This window comes from Eptesicus fuscus, chromosome 9 (genome assembly GCF_027574615.1).
Source record: "Eptesicus fuscus isolate TK198812 chromosome 9, DD_ASM_mEF_20220401, whole genome shotgun sequence".
Lineage (NCBI taxonomy): Eukaryota > Metazoa > Chordata > Mammalia > Chiroptera > Vespertilionidae > Eptesicus > Eptesicus fuscus.
The window spans coordinates 34,092,201-34,119,279 of NC_072481.1; the positions used below are offsets into that span (position 1 = coordinate 34,092,201).

Sequence of the window (27,079 nt, forward strand, 5' to 3'; positions counted from 1 at the left end):
GAGAGTTAGAAACATCGATCAGCTGCCTCCCGCACACCCCCCCACAGGGGATGTGCCTGTAACTAAGGTATATGCCCTTCACCGGAATTGAACCTGGGACCCTTCAGTCCGCAGGCTGATGCTCTATCCACTGAGCCAAACCAGCTAGGGCCAGAAGCTTTTCTTAATAGCCTCCTGGATAGTCACATATTACCAAGGACAAACTTCCTTTCATCATCCAGGAAAGAATACAACTTATTTTTAATTTGACTGCAAATGCCACTATTTGATTCTGATTCAATGAGGTGGTATCTTATTGTAGTTTTGATTTGCATTTCAAATGCTAGTGAAGTTAAGCATTTTTTCATGTATCTGTTGGCCATTTGCATGTCTTCTTGAGAGAAGTGTCTGACATACATATTTTTAAAATATGTTTTTATTGATTTCAGAGAGGAAGGGAGAGAGAGAGAAACATCAATGATGAGAATCATTGATCAGCTGCCTTCTGCATACCCCCTACTGGAGATCGAGCCCGCAACCTGGGCTCATGCCCAGGAATCGAACCTGGGACCCTTCAGTCTGCAGGCTGATGCTCTATCCACTTAGCCATATCGACCTGACATATATTTTTTATTGTAAAGTACTTTCTTCCGTTTTTATACAAAATATGTGGGTGATTCTTTGAGACTGAATATTATGTTCTCAACAATTTTAAACCTAATGTTTTAATATATGTTGACTTTTTGCGTAAGTCATTACTAAGGAGGTTGCAAAATGGTGATTTCCTAATTCTATCATTCTTTCCACATTTATTAGTTGGCTTTCTATACTTATCCCCTTTACATTTTAAAAGCTTTGTCAGTATGGATAACTCATGGATCTCTTTTTAATTAACATGTTATAATCTACTGTTAACCTTGATCCCAAATTTTTCTCTAATTCGACCAGTAGAAGTCCTTCAAGCTAGCTCAGGTGTCCTTTTGGCATGGTCCCATCAATTAATGAGCACTTGCTTACTTTAAGCACAGGCAAATGTTCCAGGTTCACTTTGTACTTTCCTTGCCATAGCCCTAAAATTGGCCATTTCTTCAAGGAATGTTGTTTCCTTTGAGTGGGGAATAGTTTTTAGAAACTGAGATCTGGGCATTAATTGTGCTTTTGCCCCTGGGTTATCAGTATTAACATATGTGGAATGAACATACATAGTATAAATATATAGTATTATAGGTATCAGTGTAAATAAGTAAATACACACATATAATACACACACATATACATATTGATATCTCTAATTCCAACCCAGTACAACACCACAGGTTGTTTTTGTTTTGTTGTTTTTTTCTTTTCTTCTGGGATCCTATTCTGCATGAAGGTCAAGTAAGGCCCCTCTAAGAAAGTAGTATTTGAAATGAAATTGGAATAATATTTAGGAGCCAGCCATGCAGACTCTAGAAGCAGATTATTATAAGCAAAGGGAACAATAAGTACAAAAGCCTAAGGCAGAAATAAGTGCGGTATGTTCAAAAAACAGAACAGCCAGGTGGCTGGAATGTACTGAGCTACAGGGAGGTGATTTGAAATGAAGTCTATCAGGCAGGAAAGAATTGCATCATATGAAGCTGTAGAGGAGATGGTAAGGAGTTTAGAATTTTAGTACAATAGGAAGACATTGGAAGATTTTGAGAAGGGAATTGTGGTAATCTGATTTATGTTTCAAAATATTACCCAGTTTAGTAAATGAATGTTCAAAAGCAAAAAAAAAAAGTAGGGAGATAGTTATGAGACTTTCAGTAATATAGGCAAGTTTCTCTTTATTTATTAGATATGATTTATCTCTTGGGAAGATATGCACAGGTCTAGTCATGAGTAATTTAAACACAGAAGGTAATATTATATTTTGTTAATTAATTGTTTTTCCCGAGAGAAAGAAAAAAAAGGAACTAATTACATGGAGAGTATTTAGAAGAAAGGGAAAAAATGGTTAATTATATAGTGGGTATCAGAAATACCTGAAAACCATAAATAGAAATCTGGTTAAGAGTCTCTCAGACTAGGGATTAACTCTGATTTATCTAGCTTGAGTAAGGTGCCTATGAACACAGCTGCTCCCATTTTCTTTCTTCAAAAAAAAAAATATTTTTATTGACTTCAGAGAGGAAGGGAAAGGGAGAGAGAAACATCAATGATGAGAATCATTGATCAGCTGCCTCCTGCATGCCCCACACTGGGGATCGAGCCCACAACCCGGGCATGTGCCCTGACCAGAATCAAACCGTGATCTCCTGTGTCATAGGTCCATGCTCAACCACTGAACCACGCTGGTCGGGCACTGCCCCCATTTTCATCATAGTGGGGTGAGGGGTGAGGAGCCACTCAGAAACAGACACAGGACAGGGAAAAGAAAATTATTTTATAGATTCTTCAGATTGTTCCAGTTTCCCTTAAAGGAGCAAAATTATATTGCTTGCCAGCATCATGACATATTAATATTTGAATGGTAGATGGTTTAGGTATTTAAAATCTGGAAAAGGGAGGGAGATATTCCACCCAGCACCACTGCATTGAAATTAAATTGAAAATGTAAAAATTATAATGAAATGCTGTGAATGTTTTATTAAAAAAATATACCGCGGTGTGACTCAGTGGTTGAGTGTTGACCTATGAACCAGGAGGTCACAGTTCAATTCCTGGTCAGGGCACATGCCCAGGTTGCAGGCTTGATCCCCAGTGCAGGGCATGAGTCTCTTTCATCACTGATGTTTCTATATCTCTCTCACCCTTCTTCTCTGAAATAAATAAAAATATAGTTCATATATATATTGTCCTGACCAGTGTGGGTCAGTTGGTTGGCTTCATCCTGGGCACCGAAGCTTGCCAGTTGTATGCCTGGTCAGGGCTCATGCCCATGTTGAAGGCTCAATCCCTGGTGGGGGACATGCAGGAGGCAGATGGTTGATATCTCTCTCTCTCTCTCTCTCTCTCTCTCTCTCCCCCTCACCCTTCCTCTCTCTAAAAATCAATTTAAAAATATCTGACCTGAAGATTTCTTAAAGTATTCCTCCTGTATTATGAAATGCACTTGCATTATTTTGTACTATTTATTATGTCCTTTGATGAGATACAAGGAGTTAAGCTTAATATTCATGATATCTCTCTAGTTCTTCCTGTAATTTTGTTCTTAGGAATCAGAATCGGCAAGGGAAATAAGACCACTCTATGGTAAAGAAAAAGAAAAGCAATATTAGCATGGGCATGTTAAGACTCAGAAGCTAGTGATTCAGTTTTAACTCTACTGATTTTAGTGTATACAAAGTTTCAAAAGGAAAGTCTTTCAATATTATGTTGAAGGTTTTATATTTCAACCTCCGTATTTCTTCCTGAAAATATTTCCTTAATGCTGTCATATTTCTTATCATCATAAAGTGTCATATTCAGTACATTCTTCTAATGGAATGGTTGACGGGTATGGAAATCCTTTTTCTATTAGAGGTTCCTTGAGAAAAGAGATTGCAGAGCTCCTGTCCACTAGAGAATCATCAGAATACCAGTCCTCAGCTGCTTCTATAGTTTCGCTGTAATAAGAATCAGATGGTAACGTCGATAAGCTTAAGGATGCATTGCTGCTATTTGCTGTTGAGCTAGTCTCTGTAGGGTCATAAATGACCTTTTTTGTTGCAAGGCAGTATTCATCTTTTGAGTGATCTTTACTTGCTGTGAAAGAAAATTAGATTTACTATGAATATTACATATTCATGAGCCAAATCTTAATTATAAGGATAATGTTTCTGTTAAAAATTAGAATATTGCCCTGGTTGGTGTGGCTTAGTGGGTAGGAGCATCGCCCTGTACACCGAAAGGTTGCAGGTTTGATTCCCAGTCAGGGCACATACCTAGGTTGTGGGTTCCATCCCCGTTGGGGCCCATTTGGGAGGCAACTGATCAATCTTTCTCTCTCTCTTCCTTACCCTCACTAAACTCAATAAACATATCTTCAGGTGAGGATTAAAAAAATAATCTTTTTAGGGTTATAATGGACAGGATGATGATATAGTGAAAATTCTGAGTTGCTATCTTCGTATGTACAATGTTTAATATGTAATTAGGAATTAGCAATATTTTTATGATAACCAAGAGGAGAAAAGTCTATTCTAAATAAAGTCAATCTATAAACAGAAGAAGATTCTAAACAGGGTAGATATATCAGTTCTGGAATATCCCTTAAAATTAGAAAAGACATAGTTTCTTAACTATTTATAGCTAAATATTGCCTTATTTAAAAAAAAAAAAATACATGCCTCCTTGAATAGGCAGATTACAAAATGTTTGGTCCGCAATGGAAAGGGCCTATGAGTTGGCTTTAAACCAATAAAAGTAACAACTAATATTCCTATAGTGTCTTACAATTACAAAGCAGTTCGATAGATTTCCATATTTCATTTATCCTCTCAGTAACCCTTTACGATAGTTATTACTTGCACCATTTTACAAGAGAAGACTGAGAATTAGACAAACGACTCACCACAGATCAGATGCAAAATGGACTTCAATCTAGATTTTTGTTACTCTAATCTCATGCTTCTCCTATTATATTAGTTATGCTGAAAGTTGGTATTAAAAAATGTTGTTTTAGAAAAGATCACATGTATACAATATCCTAAAACAGTGGTCGGCAAACTGTGGCTCTCGAGCCACATGCGGCTCTTTGGCTCCTTGAGTGTGGCTCTTCCACAAAATATCTGTGCGACTGAAACATACAGTGCGATTGAAACTTCGTGGCCCATGCGCAGAAGTTGGTTTTTGCTCTCAAAAGAAACTTCAATCGTTGTACTGTTGATATTTGGCTCTGTTGACTAATGAGTTTGCCGACCACTGTCCTAAAACATCTTTTACTATATTTTACATATTAACTTTTGATATTAATGTGTAATAATTTTAAAGCTATTTTAAATACCTTGTTACATTTTACACTTAGTATTTCTAAAATTATGTAGGAGGATGATGTTTTGAGGTACTACACATAATATATACTACTTAAAGGGTTATAAAACACTCAGGTCTTTTGACTCTCTGGCATTACTACATGGCAATGACTATGGTACCTTTTGGTATAAATAAGAAACAAAAATTAAAATTTCACATTTTAATTTAAGATATAACATTGCAAGTTTTGTTTTCTAAAAGATATATGCCCATTCACATAGTAATAAATTAAGGTTTTCCTTGAATTTTTATAGTTTTTAAAAATACTTACATAACATTTAGGATAGCCTCTTGATTTTTTAAGATGTGAATTGCTCTATGTTAATTACAATTTCTTCTAATAAATTGTTGAGAACAAGTACCTTTTATATGTGCTGTTTCCTTTTTTCTTTGCTCCTCCTATATAAAAAAGTTATTTGTATTTAAAAACTGAATTGTTTTAGAATAATTTCTTTGATATATTTGACTTACATACTTAATAATAATATATTCTAACAAATTTTTGATGGAATAATGTTTTCTTCCATGATAAGAATTTATTTCACCAAAATTTATTGACAGAAAAGAAAAAGTGTTGAGGTTCATCTGAAAAGAATGTGGACTGGTTCATGAAGGCAGTCTTCAGGATAGGGATTCAAAGGGTGAAATAGAGTTAAGCAGAATTACTTCTCTCCATCCTCACTTGGAGTCACTTGGTTAGAACTAGAGAGAGCTAACAAAGTAATTAGAATTCCTAGACTTACTCATTTCATTAACTAATAATAACAACAACAAAGTGAATTCTGGCTGAAGGCTTTTATAAAAATGCAACTATTCTTGTGAAGCAAATAAAACATTTGATGAAACAATACATTCCAGATGTGTTGTGCTAAGTGTGATGTTGTAGTAGTTCTCAAACTTCAGGACATCAAAATCATCTGGTGTGCTTTTTAAAATGATGATTCTTGGGTATAATATCAGACCCTACTGAAATATGTTCTCTGGGAATATGCACTGTAACATACACCGCAACTGTTTCTGATTCGGGTTATCCTTCGACCACTAGAAAAACAATGCTAGTGCCCACGGTGTTTGGGATGAAGCAGATGAAGTTGAGGCTGGAGAGAGAAATTGTCTTTTGTGTTCTGGGGAAGCAGGGTTTGTGCTGATCTGCATTGTCCTGTGTCCCACCTCCCACAATGGGCTTGCTTAGGATATACATATATATATATATATTCCCTATCTAATAAAGAGGGAATATGCTAACTAACGGCCATGCCCTCAAAGATGGCGGCGCCCACAGCCACAAGATGGTGGCGCCCAGTCCCCTCAGCCCCAGCGGGGCGGCAGGTGTGAGGCATGGCCGGGCCTGCCCCGCGCGCCTGCCTCCAGAGTCCCCTAGTCCCCTCAGCCCTCCAGCTACCCAGGGCCGGCCCGAGGCCCAGGCAAGCCTCGGATAGCAGCTGCTCAGCCGCCCAGGGCCTCCCGAAGCTCAGGTAACCAGGGCTGGCCAAGGATTGTGCTGTCGGCAGTGGCAGCAGCAGAGGTGTGATGTGGGCGTCACCTTCCCCTGATCGCCAGGTCGCCTCCCGCCCCTGAGGGCTCCTGGACCGTGAGAGGGGGCAGGCCGGGCTGAAGGACCCTCCCCTCCAGTGCATGAATTTTCATGCACTTGGCCTCTAGTGTGTGTGTGTGTGTGTGTGTGTGTGTGTGTGTGTGTGTATAGCTAATATGCAAAGTGTCCCCTCAGGAGTTCGACCGGGAGACTAGGAGTTCGCTCGCTCACTATGATGTGCGCTGACCACCAGGGGGTGGCATGGAACATGGTGGGTGACCAGTGGCAGTGGTGGGGCACTGAGGGAGCAAGGGAAGGAGGAGGAGAGGAGGCAGGGAGGCAGGGAACCTGATCAGCCCTGATCACCAGCCAGGCCTAGGGACCCTACCCCTGCACGAATTTCATGCACTGGGCCTCTAGCACTTTTTCAATAACCAACTTTACTTCTTTGCCACTTTCACCTTTTGTTAATATAAATGCCAGTATAGGCTGCTGATCTTACATTGCCTAAATTTAGGACCAATTCAATTTGTGACTCGTATATAAATTATTTTAGAACATTGCTTCTCACACATCAATGTGCCACTGTATTATCTGAGCAGCTTGTTAAAATGCATATTCTGACTCATTAGATCCTGCATTTCTAACAGGCTCCCAGGTAATACTGATATTGCTGGTCTGGGAACCCAGAGTAAAACCCTGGACTGATTAAAATTCTACCCAAACTAAGGTAATGATAAAATGGGCATTCTTATATTTGTTACATATAAATAGGTAGAATTTCTCCAGAGGGCAATTTAACAAATCTACTTCTAGAAATTAATTATGCCAAATAAATAATTTTGGATTTGTGTAAATATTATTAGTAATATACTAATCACAACATTATTTAGTATTTTTAAGACCTGCAACTTAAAATTCTAAGGAAATAGTTAAATGTATTTTGTTGCATAGATATTAATACAATAGAAATTCTTTCAACTATTAAAAATGATGCTATGGTATTAGAAGTAAGGACTCCAAAAATATGGGGACATATCAAAAAGAGAGGAACAATCTTGAAAGGGTGCCCACTGGTTAAATTTGGGAAAATTTGAGCATCAAAATAATGATAGTAATGGATTTTGATCTGCTGATATATAGAAATCCATGAGTCTATACTGATAATAAATAAATAAGAAAGAGAGCATCTTCTTCACAGTAGAAGCCAAATGATAAGCAGATAGTAGAAGTGAAAAGATCATCACTTTGCTATAGTTTTGTAAAGACTAGCTGAGGCAAGAATAATTTCTATAGCTAATAAGTAGAGTTTGATGAAAAGAAGTGTATTTACATGGTTTCAAAGTGACACCACAAATTGTTTATCAATTGCTAGGATAAAAATAGGAATAATATGTTGTTGGGAAGAACAGACATCATCTTTGTGATTAACTAAAATTACTAGTGAAGAGCAGATGAACACTCTATGCCTCTAGATGTGATAAACTGAATTTGATCACAAGGAAAAGCCAAATTGAGGAACAGTCTATGATCTATAAAATAACTGGCCTGTATTCTTCAAAAATGTCATTATTATGAAAGATGAAGAAAAGAACTTTTAAAATATTTTGAACTGAATAATGATTAAAACAAAAATAAAAATTTGTGGGAAGCAAAAGCAATGCTTGGAGGGAATGTGAATATTACTAGTAAATGCTTATATTAGAAAAAAAGAAAAGTCTAATAATAATAAAATTGAAAACTCCCTAGAAATACTATAATCAGAAATAAAGAGTGCCATCACTAAAGATTCTACAGATATTAGAAGAATAAGAGGATGCTATTAAAAATTGTATGCCAATAAACAACAGAGATTAAATGGAAACACTTTTCATTCATTTTGTGAATAATTGATATTAATGTTGAACAAAGATATTACAAGATAAGAAAATTACAGAATAATATCCCTTGTAAACATAGATGCAAAAATTATTTAAAATATATTAGTAAATCAAATCCAATGAGGTTTTTTTCTTTGAATACAGGTTGGTTTAACATTTGAAATTCAATGTAATCCACATTAACAAAATAAAAGAGAAAACCTATGTGAACAATTTCAAAAGATGCAGAAAAAGCATTTGGCAAAATTCAGAACTACTCATTGATTAAAAAATAAAATAAAAGCCTTTCAGTAAACTAAGAATAGAAAGGAATTTCCTTAACTTGACAATATTCATCTCTAAAAATCCCATAGCTAACCTCCTACTTAATGGTGAAGAGCTAAATGTATTTTAAGATTAGAAATATAAAAAGAATATCTGCTCTCAACACTTCTATTCATATTTATATTGGTGGTCCTACCCAATGGGATAAGATGAGAAAATAAAATAAAAGCATAGAGAGTGGAAAAAAAGTAAAGCTGATGTGTTTTGCAGATAACATGACTGTGTATGAAGAAAATCTGCAAAAAAACACAGAACACAGGTAAATATAAACAATTGTAGTAAAATCAGCAGTTCACTAAAAACTAATCTATAAACCAAATGTAATTTCCATTCCAATCTCAACAAGATTTTTTGTAGGTAGAGATAAGTTTATCTTAAAATTTATGTGACAGGCAAAAAGAACAAGGAAAGCTACAACAATGTTGAAAAAGAATTAAATTAGAGGAAACATGCTACTCAATTTTATGATCCACTATACAGCTAGAGTATGGTATTGGTAGTGCTAAACATATAGATCAATGGTGCAGATAGAAAATCCAGAAATAGACCTACACATATAGCCCAACAGATTTTTGACAAAAGTTGCAAAAGCTTTTTCAATAAACATTACTGGAACAATTAGACATTAGTAGCCCCCAAAAGTAACTTTAATCTAAACCTCCTATCTTATTCTAGTGACCTGGTGCATGGATTTGTGCACATTGAAAGGAAATTAATTAGAAGGTGGCCAGTGGGGTGGGACTGGGCAAGATGGGCCGGACATGCCCTGGAGCCAACCTCCCACAGTCCCTCCCCAGTGTCTGCAGAGTGAGTGGGGTCCCTCAGCCTGGCCTGCAGATATTAGGCCAAAAATGGCTCTCTGACATCTGCCGAGGGGTCCCGGAGTGTGAGAGGGCACTCTGCAAAGTTGCTGTCGTACAAGGTGTGGAACACGAACACAAGTGTGCAGTAAACCAGATTCAGGGCTGAGAGTGCCCCAGCAACAACATAACCCATGGCTGAAGGTGGAATCACACATGGCCCTTCAAGGAATCAGGCTCCCTCCTCTCTGGTTTCAGGGTGTGTCACCCAAGAACTGCCACTGCCAAGTCACTGCATCTCGGCAGCTCCTGCATTAAGCATCTGCCCCTTGGTGGTCAGTGCGTGTCATAGTGACTGGTCGAATGGTTGAACCATCGCTTAGGCTTTTATATATATAGGTAGTCAAAAAGTATAAACAACCCAAATGTTCTTCAGCTGATAAATGGATAAACAAAATGTGGTATATCTATAAAATGAAATGACCTAGCTAATAAAAAAGTAATATGCAAATTGACCGCACCTCTGCTACACCCACAAGCCACGCCCACCAGCCAATCAGGAGCGAGTATGCAAATTAACACAACCAAGATGGCTGTGGCCACGGAGCGAGCAGGAGGCTTGGGTTTCCCCAGAGATGGAGGAAGCCAAGCTTTCCGCCCACCCTGGCCTTCATTTTTTGTTTTTTTTTTAATATATTTTATTGATTTTTTACAGAGAGGAAGGGAGAGGGATAGAGAGTTAGAAACATCGATCAGTTGCCTCCTGCACACTCCCTACTGGGTATGTGCCCGCAACCAAGGTACATGCCCTTGACCGGAATCGAACCTGAGACCCTTGAGTCCCCAGGCCGACGCTCTATCCACTGAGCCAAACTGGCTAGGGCCACCCTGGCCTTTGCTCAAGGCTACAAAGTTTCAATTATAGAAGATAAATAAATCCCAACAAAAATGGCTGTGGCCACAGAGCGAGCAGGAGGCTTGGGTTTCCCTGGCAATGGAGGAAGCCAAGTTCCTGGCCTGCCCTGGCCTCTGCTGAAGGCTACAAAGTTTCAATTATAGAAGATAAATAAATTCCAGATGCCAGGGCCTCTGCTTGGGTCACCGGGGGGGGGGTGGGTGGCCTGCAAACCACCACAGGCCTCTCGCCCAGGCTGCCCCATGCCCCAAGGGAACCCCCAACCTGATCCAGGACACCCTTCAGGGCAAACGAGCTGGCCCCCACCCATGCACCAGGCCTCTATCCTATCTAATAAAAGAGCAATATGCAAATTGACCATCACTCCAACACACAAGATGAGAGATGGTTGCCCCCATGTGGACACAAGATGGCTGCCACAAGATGGCCAGCAGGGGAGAGCAGTTGGGAAGCACCAGGCCTGCAAGGGAGGGCAGTTGGGGGTGATCAGGCCTGTAGGGGAGGGCAGTTAGTGGTGACCAGGCCTGCAGGGGAGGGCAGTTAGGGGTGACCAGGCCTGCAGGGGAGGGCAGTTAGGGGCAATCAGGCTGTCAGGGGAGCAGTTAGGCATCAATCATACTGGCAGGGGAGTGGTTAGGTGGTGATCAGGCTGGCAGGCAGAAGCAGTTAGGGGCAATCAGGAAGGCAGGCAGGCAAGCAATTGGGAGCCAGCAGTCCTGGATTGTGAGAGGTATGTCCGACTGCCCGTTTAGGCCTGATCCTGGGGTCCCAGATTGGAGAGGGTGCAGGCTGGGCTGAGGGACACAACCCTGTGCACGAATTTCGTGCACCGGGCCTCTAGTTATTCAATAAAAGCTTATAAAAAAGAAATATTATTCAGCTATGAAAAAGAATGATGCATTGATATATGCAATAACATGAATGAACCTTGAAAAAAATTATGCAAAATGAAAGAGTCAGATACAAAAAACTATCTATTGTATGCTTCTATCTATAAGAAATGTCCAGAACAAGCAAATCTATAGATACAGAAAATACATTAATGGTTGTCTAGGCCTAGGACAGTTGGGGACAGTGATTGCTAAAGATATGGAATTTCTTTTTGAGGTGATGAAAGTGTTCTAAATTGATTGTGAAGATAGCTCTACAACTCTGTGAATATCTAAAACCACTGAATTATACACTTGAAACAAGGCAAATTGTATGGTATGTAAATTATATCTCAACAAAGCTGCTATATAGAAAACAAACTAAAACTAGAAAACTTTTAGAAGAGAACACAGAAGCAAATCCTTGTTGGACATGACACTAAAAGCATAATCCAAAGAGGAAAAAAATGAATAAGTTGGACTTTCCAAATTAAAAACTTATGCTTTGCAAAATTCCCTGTAAAGAGGATGAAAACACAAGTCACTGAATGAGAGAAAATATTTGTAAATCAAGTATTTTAAAAATTTGTTATATAAATCTATACATATGATAAAATGACATAGAATTATATACAAAGACATTTCTTATACAATGGAATATTATTCAGTGCTAAAAAGCAATGTGCTATCAATCCTCGGAAAGTCAGGGAAAACCTTAAATGCATATTACTAAGTGAAAGAAGCCAATCTAAAAGGGATACACTGTATGATTCCATCTACATGACATTCTGAATAAGGCAAAACTACGGAAACAGTAAAATGATCAGTGTTTGCCAGGGGTTAGAGGCAAGGGAGGAATGAACAGGCAAAGAACAACAGGATTTTTAGGGCAATGAAACTATCCTATATGATACGCTAATGGTGGATGGCTCTCTCCCCCTCACTTCCCTTCTCCCATTCTCTCTCTCTCCTACTATATATATTCTTTTGACTATATATATGCTTTTCCCAAAACCCATAGAGTGTGTAACACCAAGGATGAATTCTGATGTAAACTATGGACTTTGGGTGATAAAGATATGTCCGCACAAGTACATTAATTGTAACAAATGCTGGATGTTGATAGTGGGTGAGGATGTGGGGGAAGGGGTATCAGGGAACTCTGTACTTTCTGCTCAATTTTGCTCTGAACCTAAAACTGCTTGAAAAATAAAGGCTGTATTGAGATGCTATTACACAATCATCAGATTGTCAAAAATTTAGGAGCCTAAAAATATCAATTTTTTTTGAAGATGTGGAGTAATCCTATCACTTATTCATGCCTGTAATGCATATTGATACAGCTACTTTGGAACACAATTTGTAATTATCTAGTAATATTGAACATGCACATACCCCATAAATCAGCAATTCTACTCTTAGATATATTCCCCATAGACATTTCCTTAAAAGCAAGTAAAAACAAACGAAATATCCATAACATAAAATTTGATATATTTATAAAATGGAATGCCATATAACAATAAAAATAATGAACTATAGGTATATGCGCCAACTTGAATGAGTAATATTGCACAAAAAGGGAGCTCCAAAACATATAAAATTTAATAATATATTGCTCAAGAATCTATAATGTTCTTGGTAAAACTGTAAAGAAAGGCAAGGACATAGTTAATTGCAATTGTAGAATAGTGGGTCCTTCAGTGAAGGGTGGGAGTGTGGGATGTAAGAGGTAAAGACTCCGGACACATCAAAGATACTGGTAATGTTCTATTTCTTAGTCTAGATGGTGGATATAAAAATTTTACTTATTTTCTTTAAACTGTGTATATTCCTTAGTATGTATGTTGTATTTCATAATAAGAGCTCTTTTAGAAACCAAGCTGTAGTTCTATATTAATTAAGCCACATTTAAAAAATAATTTTCACCCTAGCCAATTTGGCTCAGTGATTGGAGCATCGGCCCTCAGACTGAAGGGTCCTGGGTTCGATTCCAGTCAAGGGCATATACCTCCATTGCAGGCTCGATCCCTGGCTCTGGTCGGAACTCATGCAGGAGGCAACCAATTGATGTGTCTTCTTCACATCGATGTTTCTCTCTGTCTCTCCCCCTTCCTTCCACTCTCTAAAAAATAAATGGAGAAAATATCCTTGGGTGAGGATTAACAACAACAAAATAATAATTTTGTCCTCCTGCTTGTCTGTTGTTGTAGGAGAGAAAGAGGCCAACACACAGGCAGAAACTGAGATGAGAAAATGAGTGACTATATGGGAAAGAGTCTTTTATATACTGAAACTGATTGTGGCAGAGGACAACACTATCTATACTATGTTTTATTATATCTTTCATTCTGAATTAGGTTCCTTTCACTGACTATCCAGAGCCCTAAATTTGTGTTTCCTTATACATGACTTCTCTCTCCCACTAGACTATAAATCTCTTGAGAGCAGGGACTCTTGTCTCTCCTGTTCACTACTAAATTTCTAGTTGCCTAGAACAGTGCCTGGCATATAAGCACTTATTATATATTTGCTGAATGAACAATAAACAACCTAATAAAAATTTAGTACCTCTATATACGTACTTCTTTCATTATAGCACTCATGACATTTTTTAATTGTCTTTTTGTATGTATCCACCATTAGATCTGAAGACACCATTATATCAATACCTAGCAAAATTCCTAGCATATGAGTGTCAGTAAATTCAATTAATATTAAATACATACATAGAAACAATTTTTTTTTGCTTTTTAAAACTTTATTTCAACATAACATAGAAACAGTTTTTTCTCTGCAATGCTATCTCTATTTCAAACTATCCTTCATTTGAAATTCAGAGCTTTCTTTAATAACTTTAGAATTAATTTCATCATTAAACCTGCCTGCTTAAACCCCTTCCATAATAATAACAGTATACTTGTATGGTGCTCACTATGTGGCCAGGGACTATTCTGAGCGCTTTTTATATATTAATTCATTTAATTCCCATAACAATTCTATGGAGATGAAATCATCCTCATTTTGCAGGTGAGGAAATTGAGACACAGAAAAGTTAAGTAATTTGCCTAAAACTACACAGCTAGTAGTCATAGAGCAATGATTCTAACCTCTTCAATCTATGCTCTTGACCATAATCCCATAATGCCTATAGTGGATCTGTAGAACATGTGGTAAACTCCAAAATCCATAAACTGCAAATAAGGCTCCTCACAAGGCCTTCTCCAGGATCTTTTTCCGCCACGGCCTTCTATAAATCCCAGGCTCCAAATGTTACACAATTTTCCTGAACATACTGCCTTACATAGCTACAAGCCTTTGAACATATTGCCCTTCGTTTTCTTTCCTCTTGGAAAACTTCTATTCACTTCAAACCCAGCTAAATGTCTTCCCTGTGAAGGCTTTCTTATTTTATGCTCCCTTGTCTGCATTTCTTCAATTTTGTGGCTCTTATCACATTATGCTCTAATTTTTCCTTTATATGTTTTTCATCTCTACTAACTTTGGGATCATCTAGGTCTGGACTCATGTCTCATTTGTTTATGTAGACTAAGTGCCATAACCAGTGTTGCCATATTTAAGGCACTCAAAAAATGTTTGTTGAACAAATGAATAAACATTAAGTTCAACTTGAGTTCAATATTCAAGATGTATAATGAAACTTTGACATCTTATCATTTTGTTGCTATTTTACTATTAATGTTATAAAACCTCTAAAGTATTTGTTTTGTTTATCTACATCACAGTTTTAAGTTTCTACTTTCCCTTGTTTTACGTCACACTTTTTTGACATTTACATTAAAAAAAGTTAATTATGTATCTGCCTTTCACACTTGTACTAACTAGCTAGCACCTTAAATGTAGAATTCATCTTACTATCCTCAATGTAGTGGGGGGTGGGGGTGCAGAGCTTCTAATATAATGAAGGCTTAACAAATCCTTAATTTTAATTAGTTGGTTCTGTTAGATTATCTGGTTATCTGAGTATCCTCTTATCTCCAAATCTCTTTCCTCTGATAGGCCTGGCAATTTTGCTTTGTTTTTCTTAGACGTTTATCTTCACCCTGTAACAATCACAATATAGAGATATAGGGAAACAGCTATGCAAGGAGACATTTTCATTTAGTTTTTCAGTGTCCTATAATGTAAACACCAACTAGTTTGAGTATTTAAATTTAGCTCATGTTATTGTTCCTCAGACTGAAAAATAACTGTAGATACTCTTTCAAAACTGAAAGACAACAATGCTAATGACATGGTATCAAAAAAATTATTTGAAAACATTGCACTCTACCTGTAATTGGAATATTCCAGTATGAAAATTTCGAGAAATAAAAACACACTGAGAATGAGCTTTACTCTCCACCTCTGATGGCCTTTGGCTGCATCTCTCATCAGTTGCTTTAAATTGGGAATTTTGAAGTATTTCTCTGAAAAATATTTTATAGAGACTGTTATTTAAAATGAATTCTATTATAAACCAGTTAAAATTATTTTGTTTCCAATTTTAAGTGTTTAAAATTCAGAATAAATATATTACTAAATATTTTTTAAAAGCAAAAATCAATTTATATATTCCCTTCTGATATGTTACTGATTTCACTATAACTATTTTATTCTTAGAATGTAGGTTAAACTCCTTCTTATGTAGGGTTAATATTTATAGTTTGAAGATCAACCATGAGTTTTTCTGAATTTAAAAAAATTTTTCAATTACAGTTTACATTCAATATTATTATGTTATTCTGTATTGGTCGCAGATGTGCAGTATAGTGGTTAGAAAACCATGTACTTTACAGGGTGCCTCCCCCCCCCCCAATATTTTAAGTACCCACCTGCTCCATACACAGTTATTAAGATATTATTGTTTATATTCCCTATGCTGTAATTTATGTCTCTGTGACTATTCTGTAACTACCAATTTGTATTAATCCCTTCACCTTTTTCATCCAGTCCCCAAATCCCCTCCCCTCTGTCAACTGTCAATCTGTTCTCTATATCTAGGAGTCTGCTTCTATTTTGTTTATTTTGTTCTTTAGTTTCCATATATGAGTGAAATCATATGTAACCATGAGTTTTTTTATATTCTTCTTCCTGGTTGTGAGATACTTGATTGATTTTTAAAAAAATATATATTATTGATTTTTTACAGAGAGGAAGGGAGAGAGATAGAGAGCCAGAAACATCGATGAGAGGGAAACATCGACCAGCTGCCTCCCGCATGCCCCCCACTGGGGATGTGCCCGCAACCAAGGTACTTGCCCTTGACCGGAATCGAACCTGGGACCTTTCAGTCCGCAGGCTGACGCTCTATCCACTGAGCCAAACTGGTCTCTGCTAATTGATTGATTTTAATGTTAATTAGTCTTTTCATAAGTTTGCCTTTAATGACAAAGGAAATTAAGTGAAATAAAACTCAATGGTCAATTTTATATTGAATAATGTCTCTGACAAAAGTAAATGGAAGGAAACTAAATTGAAACTAATGACTTACAAAAGAAGAGTACCTGTGCTCTTTATCCATACAACCACAATTTTGAGACAGGGTTTAAAATAATAAGGCAGCAAATAAAACCCCAGATGATCAAAGACAGTTATGCATAAGGGAATGTGGTTTCTAACAGTCATTCTAAACATAATGATTTAAATAATAATGTTAATTGCCATTTCTTCTTTCAGAGATTCTAGAGAATTTCCAAATTAATTCTAGAGTCTACTGTATATATGTTACTTAATGCGGTATTAACAATTAGGGTTTATTCAGTCATTGAATTCAATTCACTTAATAGTTATTGAGTACTAAGTGTCAGGCATTGTGATGGGAGTTGTATATATATATAGTGGCAAAGGAAAATAAACAGTTACTACACTCATAGAACTGTCAGTGCTCTCATGGAACTGAAACACTAGTAAGGAAGACAGACAATAAAATAATCACAAGAAAATAAAAAAAAATTGCAAGTATGGAAAGTGTTATCAAGGAAAGCTACCTGGGGTTAGAGAGGTCAGGGAAGGCTTTCTGAGGAAGGGGTAGTTGAATTGAACATGTGAAGAAAAGAGAGTAATTTTTAGACAGTGTGGTGCAGGAGGAGAGATGTGGGAGTAAGAATATTCTAGTCAGAGAGAATATCAAGTCCAAAGTCCTAGTGGCCAGATTAGAACATTGTAGTAGAAGCACAGAAAGCAAGAGAGAAAATGGAAGATAAATTTGGGGAATATGCCTGGGAAGACCAGGTAGGGATGTAAAAGTCATGTCGTTTTTGTCTTTATCCTAAAAGTTATGGTAAATCCTTTATAATATAGTGGGGATGGGGTACAAGGGTGGGGTCACTTTTATTTGGACAATGTCTGCCTTAAGTATGGAGGAAAGATTAAACAAGGGTGATGGTGAAAGTAGGGGGTCACTTATAACTCCTACTGCAGGAGTCTATGTGGGGGATAACATTTGGATAAGGTAGTGGCAGTAGAAATGGATAGATCTCTCTCTTTCTCCCCAACCCTTCTTCCCCCATCTCTCTCAAATCAATTAAAACACACACACACACACACACACACACACACACACACACACACACACCCCAATCACACCTTGGTTAGTCTCATCCAGTTCTATGCCTTTAGAGAGCCTAAATCTTCAGTCCTGACTTCTCTCATGAAATTAATATATGTCAAATCCAACTGTCTATTTAAAATTTCCACTTGGATGCCTAATAGGCTTTCAAAAGTACATCCAAAAATACAACTCCTAGTTTAAAACCACTCCCTCAGCTTACTCTCTCCTCTAATCATCTCCTTATCCAGTAAATGGCATGAACAAAATACTCAGTTGCTCACAGTACCTAGGTGTTAGCATTAATTGGGCCATTTCACTTATTTTTCCTTACCTCATGTAATTCATCAAGCCCTCTAACTTAACCTGCAAAACATACTCCAAATCCAACTCCTTCTCCCCATCTCCTCTACTTCCATATTAGTCAAGACACTATCATCTCTCACCTGGACTATGCAAAGCCTCCTAACTTGTCTCTCTGCTTTCACCCTCGCTCCATTAAAATTCAGGCTTCACAGGCAAGAAAAATCTTTTAAAAACATAAATCAGAACTTACATACATTGACAGTTGGAGTGTACACCAACTTTGAAAAACTGGTAGGTCCCTATAATGTTAATCATATGATCCATTCAGGTATTTACCCAACAGAAGTGAAAGCACATGTACAAAAATATTTACACAAGAATGTTCACAGCAGCCTTATTCCTAACAGCTAAAAACTCGAAATGACCCAAATGTCCATTGACAGAAGGATAAATAAACAAACTCAGATGTATTCATACAATGGTATACTAGTCATCAATAAAAAGAATGAACTGCAGATAAAATTCAGCAACATAAATAAACCTCAAAAATATGTTAAGTGAAAAAAGCAGGCATAAAGTCCATATGATTCCATTTACATGAAATTCAAGAATAGGCAAAATTAATCTATGATGATAAAAATTACAATAACGATTGTCTCTGGGTAGAAGGAGGGAGTAATACCTGGAAAGGAGCCTGAGGGAACTTTACAGGGTGATGGAGAAGTTCTATATCTTGACTGGGATTGTGGTTACATGGGAATGTGTTTGTTGAAATTCATCATAATACATTTAAAATCTATGCACTTTTTTGTATGTGAATTATATCTCAAAGTTTAAGAAGTGTTTAATTCATCTATAGGTGACATTATTACCTTTAATATGCGAATAGTATTATGAAGTCTAAATGAGATAACATATAAAGCACATACATGCTTAGTATGTAGTAAACACTCAATGTTAGCTATTATTATGATGATAATGTGTTATTCTCCTGCTTAAATCCTGATAGCACAAACAGTAAAATGAAACCTCAATATTCTAGCCCAGCGATTTTCTTTTCTTTTTTCAATTTAAATTTTTTATTGTTGACTAGTCCAGCTATTTTCAACCAGTATGCTGCATCACACTGGTGTGCTGCAAGAATTTTTAAAACATGCTGATAGCTGACTATTCAGTCAGGAGCCCTGACCTATTTTCCCTTATACTGTCAAAAAAAAAAAAAAAAATGACAACAGCCAACGCAATAGCTGTCTAGTGTGAATGAATCAAAATTATACCTATTTTTTTTGTCAGATTGGCAAAAAAATACATTTCTTGGTGTGCCACAGAATTTTAGTAATTACTTCATGTGTACAATGAGATGAAAAAGGTTGAAAAGCAGTATAGAGTTACCCCCCCCCCCAAAAATTAAAAATGGAACTGCCTTATGACCCAGCAATTCTTCTGGGAATATACCCAAAGAACCTGAAACACTAATTTGAAAAAAAAAAATGTACCCCTATGCTCAGTGCAGCATTATTTAAAATAGCCAAGATTTGGAAACAGCCTAAGAGCTCATTAGTAGATGAGTGAATAAAAAAGGTATGGCACATTTACATAATGGAATACTACTCAGTCGTTAAAAAAAGGAAATCTTATCCTTTGCGAAAGCATGGATGGACCTGGAGAGTATTATGCTAAGTGAAATAAGCCAGTCAGAGAAAGACAAGCACCGTACGATCTCACTTATATAAACTAACAAACAAAATAGAAACAGACTCATAGATACAGAGAACAGACTGACACCTGTCAGAGGGGAAGGGGTTGGGAGGTTGGGTGAAAAAGTTGGAGGGATTAAACAAAACCAACCAACCAACCAAACAACAAAAAACCCACAAACAGCTCATAGACCCAGACAACAGTGGTGATTACCAGAGAGACAGCAGGGTAGGGAGAGGTAGAAGAGGGTAAAGGGGGCATAAAATGGTGATGGAAGGAGACTTGACTTGAGGTGGTGAACACAGAATACAATATACAGATGATGTATTATAGAATTGTACACTTGAAACCTATATCATTTTATTAACCAATGTCACCCAATAAATTCAATAAAAGAAGAAAACACAAAATTTTAGCTTAAAAGGAACTGAGGAGTCAAGTATCTTTTTTTTTTTCTGTGTCTGGGAAAAGACTATAGATCTTTTCTTAAGTATCTTCTGAAGAAAGGGAGTCTTCCTGTCAGTTATGTTTTTAACCTCTATTAGTAGTGAAAACAATTTTAAATTTCTGGCCTTAAAATATAATTCAAACATATGTCTTCTAGAAAATACAATATATCTCATTATTTCTTAAAATTTTAAAACCTTTTGCACTCGGATGTCGAGTGTGACTCGACACGGTTAGCATTAAAATAAAGCAATCGAGAAAAAAGCAAGCGAGTGCAAAGGGTTAATGCATGAAGATTGCTATTATACTATTTGGACAATTATACTACTGAAACTACTCTCTCAGGCTACTTTAAACACGTAAAGCTTTCCCTCCCAATCAAAGGGTCTATAACCAAATCTCAAATTACAGAACCAACACTATCTTTGTTATTTAAACTTAATACCATTTGAAAAACTCTTTCATTGAATTTGTAAAAGAAAAAGAAGTAAAATATTCCCATAAATCTTACCTTCGTTTGCAAATCAGGAACCACAAAGCTGATGCCAAAGCAAAGAAACCAATTCCAAAAGCAACAGCAGAAGCAGCCAGAAAATAGGTTAAGTGATTAGAAAAACCTATACAAATAAATTATAAAAGAATATTTCATGCATGTATCTTCAATCTCTAGGTAAAATTAAATAATATATTTCAAATGATACTATATAGTGTAGTGTTAAGACATCAACTAGGAAGTTGGGAGACCTGAATTCTGCTCCTGTGCAATTCTCATAAATTTTAAGATCCTAATCATGCTGATTAGGGCCCCATGTGCTTAACTCTGACCCTGCCAGGATTGGAGACCTTGATTTTATTTGTTTCTGATCTAGTTTTCTCCCTTCCCAGTCCAGCTGAGAATTTTTATTTTTCTGGTGTCATTCTTTGCAGTCTTCCAAAATAAGATACTTCATTTAAAGATTTTGATTATTAATCACAACAAAAAGTTAGATGAGGATAATAAAGAATAAGTATAAGGAATTTATGAAGATCTTAGGAATTTTTAAACATTTTATCCATACTTTATCTCAAGAACAGTAAAATATCATAGCCAACCCTAAATAAAAGCAATATAAAATAATAGCATATCAAAAGTTTATAATTGAAAAAGCTTTTAGGACTTATAGGTATAACTCCTTCATTAAAATTGAAGCCCAGGTAGTCCCAGCTGGTTTGGCTCAGTGGATAGAGCATCAGCCTGCGGACTGAAGAGTCCGGATTCAACTCTGGTCAAGGGCATATTCCTGGGTTGTGGGCTTGATCCCCAGTCGGGGACATGCAGGAGGCAGCCGATCAATGATTCTCTCTCATCATTGATGTTTCTATCTCTCTCTCCCTCTCCCTTCTTCTCTGAAATCAATTATATATATATATATATATATATATATATATATATATATATATATATATATATATATTCTAATTGAAGCCTAGGTAAGAGAAGTCACTGATTAAGGTTAGACAGAAAATTAAAACCAGTTCTCTGTTTTCTGGTTGTTGTTTTTTTAAAATTATCTTAATACCAATAATCTTAATACTAGTATGTACTGTATTTTCCGGCGTATAAGACAACTTTTTAACCCAGGAAAATCTTCTATACGCCCAGTCGTCTTATACGCTGGAAAATACGATATTCAAAAGAAATAGGAATAAAGAAAAGGTAATTATAGTCAGATTGGTCAAGTATTCATTAAGATTCTGAAATCTGCTACTTAACCCTTTGCACTCGCTTGCTTTTTTTCTTGATTCCTTTATTCTACTCGGGATTTAATCTTTTAAATACCCCAGATTTTACAAAGTGCAGCAGTAGAATAAAAAACTGGAGTTTCTTTTCATACAAAATTATTTATTTGGATTTTTTTATATTTCAAATTATTGATACATTCAATACAATTTGACATACGAGCTGCTACCAATGTTAACCGTGTCGAGTCACACTCGACATCTGAGTGCGAAAGGTTAAGCAAAAAGAGAGCTGTAGAAAGCTTTCAGAGAAGGCTGTATAGAACTTGAAGGGCCTTAAAACAACCTAGAAATGTATTATTTGAGAATAAAAGGGTTCAAAAGTATAAAACTAACAGAAGATCTTTATGTGTAAGCATATTATAAGTTCTACTAGGGATATGACATGATAAAGACTTTGCTCCCATATTTTAATTGCTTCCTATGTAATTTCCAGCTTCCAAGAATCTTAGTTTTTTCCTTAATTTCCAGCTTCAGAAATCTTAGTTCCCTGGGGCTCATATATGTCTATATTTGAGAATTAATGGTACCAAGAAAGTTATATAAGGCTATTTATCAAAATGATACTCATAAAAAAAGCCCTCTAAATGCCCCATATTAGGAAGTCAATTAAATGATCTATAGTAATAAAAGCGTAATATGCTAATTAGACCGGACAGCCAAACAACCTTCCAGGCGAAGCTGGGGCTGCAAGGGCCAAGCCCCTTGCATGAATTTTGCGCATCGGGCCTCTAGTGATATTATAAAATAAAATAAAGTATCCTTTAATTATTTAGTGCAGAAGTGTTTTTTTTTGTTGTTTGTTTTTTGTTTTGTTTTTTTTTAGTGCAGGGTTTCTTAAACTCAATACTACTCATCTTGTGAACAAGATAATTTGTTGTAGGGATGGTCCTGGTGTATTGTACCAAAGATGTCTCCAGACATTAACAAATGTACTCCAAGGAGTAGGCAAAATTGTTCCCAGTTGAGAATTACTGACATAGTGGTATAAAATGTCAGATAGTATTAAATGATAAAAGCAAGATAGATAAAACCAATATTTTAAAAAATTTCAAGATATAGTTGTACTCAAATATAAGATAAGGATATCTATGGACAAAAGAAGAAAAGCAACAGAGAAATAAGTGGAGGCTAAAACCACAGGTATGCTAGGCACTGAGTGAGATCTGGAAGCAGGAATTAGCTAAAAGAAGCAAAGAAAATCATTGAGACAAGACTAAACCACCCTCTGGCACAGTGAATGAAGATATTACCAAAATCTTTTAGAGAAGGGATTCCTGAGCCACCAATAAAAGACCAAAAATGGACTAAGGAGGAATCTTGGAAATAAAAAATTCAAAAATGTTAAGATGGAGTAAACTCTTCCTTGAATACAATTAATGAAATAAAAATAGTACGAAGAAATTTGTTTAATTGTATACAGAAATAAAAATATGGTAAATAAATTATAATACTTGGAAAATATTAAGAGTATGCAACAAACATAAAGCTAATATGGGTTCCAAAAGAGATAATAGAGAAGTAGCAGAGAAGCAATGTTCAGAGATACAATCTAAGATTTTTACTTTTAAAAAATTTAAATTCCCAAACAGTAAATTTGTATGTGTTTGCAGTTTTGTAAGTTTTAACAAATGCAGAGTCTTCAATCACCACCACAATCAACTTACAGAACACTTCCATCACCCCCTGAAAATTTCCTCGCACTGCCTTTAAGTGGCCAAGCACTCACTGCTGTCAACCACTGATTATTTTCCAACCTTATACTTTTGCCTTTCCAGAATTTCATATAAATGGTATCATACAACATGTGGCCTTTTGAGTCTGGCTCTTTTTCACTTAGCATGATGCAGTTAAGATTCATCCATGTCATTGCATGTATCAATAGTTCGTATCTTTTTATTGCTGAGTAGCATTCAAATTTATAGTTGTACCACAGTTTGTTTATTCTCCAGCAAAGAGAAGTTTGGTTGTTTCCAGTTTTGGGTTGTTAGGAATAGAGCTACTATATACTTTCATTAGGTGTTGGTTTAAATATGAGTTTTTATTTCAGTAGTGTCAGGTAGCAAGTACAAGGATGTATTTAAATTTATGAGAAACTGTCCAAACTGCTTTCCAGAGTGGCTGTCCTGTCCTGCTTTCCCACCAGCAATAAATAATAGTTCCAGTTTCTTTTCTCTGTATCATCACCACCACTTCATAGTGTCAGTTTTATTTCAGCCATTCTAATACATGTGCAGTGGCATTTCATTGTGGTTTTAATTATTTTCATTTCCTTAGTGAATAATGAGGTTGAGCATCTTGGCATGTGCTTATTTACTATCTGTATAGCTTCTTCACTGAAGTATGTGTTTAAATCTTTGCTAATTTTTTAGAATTCTTCCTATATTCTGGATACAAGTCCTTGGTCAGATATATGATTTGGAGATATTTTCTCCCAGTCTGTGGCTTGTATTTCCAATTCTCTTAACAGTGTCTTTCACAGAGCAAAACTTTTAAATTTTGTTCACGTCCAATTTATCAACTTTTTTCTTCTATGGATTGTACTGTGGGGTCCTATCTGAGAACTCTTTGCCTAACCTAGATCATGAAGATTTTCTTGTATGTTTTCTTATAAAAGATTTGTAGCTTCCATACTTGTGAATATTTATAATCACATGTAAATAACTCATGAATTAAAGAAGAAATCAATGGAAATGCATAGAACTAATTAATAATGAAAGCACTCTGTATAAATACTTGCAGCAACAATGCTGGAGCCAAATCCAAGGGAAATGTATGACCCTAAATACATATATTAGAAAAGAAATCTGAAAAGTAATGAGCTTGCCATTCAAATTATAAGTTGAAAAGGACTAGCAAGCAAAATAAGCCCAAATGATGTAGAGGAAGGAATTAAAGAACAGAAATTAATGAAATGCAAATTAAGATTTTTGGTCAAGACTAATAAAATGACAAATCTCCACTAAGATGAACCAAATTAAAAGGAGGCATAAGTAAACAATATTAAAAATGAAGAATGGACATAGTTATAGCAGAGATTAAAATAAGAAAATTTATGCTAATATCTTAAAACTTATACTAAATTATTATATATACCTAAAAAATGACTTACAAAAAGTGACTCAAGAAGTAAGAGAAAACCTAAACGAACATGTATCCATTAAATTGAATCAGCAGTTACAAATTTCCCCCAAAGAAAAATGCAGGCCCCAATAACTTTATAATTTCTACTGTATACCCATGATTCAAGTATTTCTTATCTTATACAAGCTCTTCCAGAAAATAGAAAGAGATTGTTGGCTGTTTGTCCAAATACATTTTCCTCTTCTTCCCAGGCAAAAAGGTAGACTACATGTCCCAGCTTCCCATACCATTAGGTGAAGCCATGTGACTGAGTTCTAACCAATGGAATTTGAGTAGAAGTGATGTCATAAAAAGCTCCTAAGCACCTTTCTCCATGTTCTTTCTCTTTTAGGCTTAACTGGGATGGAGATGATCTGAAGGGAACTTTGGAAGCCATGTCATCATGAATCTAATTGACACTCAACCCAAATAAAATGAAAACACAACTCACCAAAATTTATGGGATGTCACCAAAGCAGTAATCAGGGGGGAAAATATCTATACCAAAAAACTGCAATATTAGAAAAAAATGTGTGAATAATCTTAAAAACTAGAATAAATAGAGCAAATTAAGCCCAAAATAAACAGAAGAAAAAAACACACACCTAAAAACCAAAGTGAAATAGAAAACAAAAACAATAGAGAAAATCAATAAAACCAAAAGGTCGTTCTTTGAGATCTACAAAATTGAAATCTTTTAGCTCTAGACTGATCAATAAAAAGAAAAAGGGTCTCTCCTCCCACTGCCCAAGATGCCAAAAGGAAAGAAGCCTAAGGGGTAGAAGGTGGCACTGGCCCCTACTGTCGTGAAGCAGAAAGCCAAAAAGGCGGTAAATTCTGTTTGAGAAAAGGCCCAAGAATTTTGGCATTGAACAAGACATCCAGTCCAAAGGGGACCTCGCTTGCTTTGTCAAATGGCCCTGCTACATTTGGCTGCGGGGGCAAAGGGCTATTCTCTGCCACATAAGCGTCTGAAAGCTCCTCCTGTGATTAACCAGTTCTCCCAGGCCTTGGTCTGCCAAACAGCTACTTAACTGCTTAATCTGGCCCACAAGTACAGACAAGTGACAAAGCAAGAGAAGTAGCAGAGATTGTTGGCCTGGGCTGAGGAAAAAGCTGCTGGCAAAGGAAATATCCCCCCAAGAGACCACCTGTTCTAGTAGGGGTTAACACTGTCACTACCTTAGTAAAGAATAAGAAGATGGAGCAGGTAGTGACTGCACATGATGTGGATCCCATCGAGCTGCTTGTCTTCCTGTCTGCTCTGTGCTGTAAGACGGGATTTCCCTACTGCATTATCCAGGGGAAGGCCAGGCTGGAGTGTCCAGTCCACAGGAAGACCTGCTCCACCATCACCTTCACACAGATTAACTTGGAAGACAAAGCTGCTCTTGCTAAGCTGGTGGAAGCTAACTGGACCAATTACAATGACAGATATGATGAGATCTGCTAGGCAACATCCTGTGTCCAAAGTCGGTTGTTCAAATTGCCAAGCTGTAAAAGGCAAAGGCTCAAGAACTGGCCACCAACCTGGACTAAGTATACACTATTGAGTTTTCTCATAAAAGTAATGAAAATTCTCCTTAAAAAAAAAATGGGCACAATTACAAATATCAGAAATTAGAGAGGCGACATTATTACAGATTCTACAAATAGTAAAAGAATAGCAAGGCAATTTTTATGAACAATTTTATACTAATAAATTTAACAACTTACATGAAATGGAAAAATTCCTCAAAAGACATAAATTTCCAAGCTTATTCAAGAAGAAATAGATAACATAAATAGACACATATCGATGAAAGGAATTGAAATTGTAGTTAAAATTCTACCTACAAAAAAAAAACTCTATGTCCAGGTGGCTTCACTGGTAAATTCTACTAAACGTTTAACA

At 36.4% G+C, this 27,079-nt stretch overlaps 1 protein-coding gene and 1 pseudogene across 1 annotated transcript; one reads left to right on the forward strand and one right to left on the reverse strand.

The window, feature by feature from the left end:
• Positions 1-3,081: 3,081 nt before the first annotated feature.
• On the reverse strand, positions 3,082-25,452 carry C9H1orf185 (chromosome 9 C1orf185 homolog). The gene is made up of 5 exons (XM_028142567.2): positions 25,434-25,452; positions 20,795-20,900; positions 15,577-15,712; positions 5,322-5,358; positions 3,082-3,690 (listed from the first exon to the last, which is right to left on the reverse strand). Exons 1-5 carry the CDS (start codon positions 25,447-25,449, stop codon positions 3,395-3,397), a joined length of 591 nt encoding a protein of 196 aa, XP_027998368.2. The 5' UTR covers positions 25,450-25,452; the 3' UTR covers positions 3,082-3,394.
• Positions 25,453-25,937: 485 nt separating this feature from the next.
• LOC103284208 (60S ribosomal protein L7a-like) lies at positions 25,938-26,724 on the forward strand (annotated as a pseudogene).
• Positions 26,725-27,079: the final 355 nt, after the last annotated feature.

Coding starts and splice junctions, on each gene's coding strand:
- C9H1orf185 (XM_028142567.2), bottom strand. Junction 15,713..20,794: donor TTCCTGATTTGCAAACGAAG/GTAAGATTTATG, acceptor AATATTTTTCAG/AGAAATACTTCAAAATTCCC. Junction 3,691..5,321: donor GGAAACAGCACATATAAAAG/GTACTTGTTCTC, acceptor TTTCTTTCACAG/CAAGTAAAGATCACTCAAAA.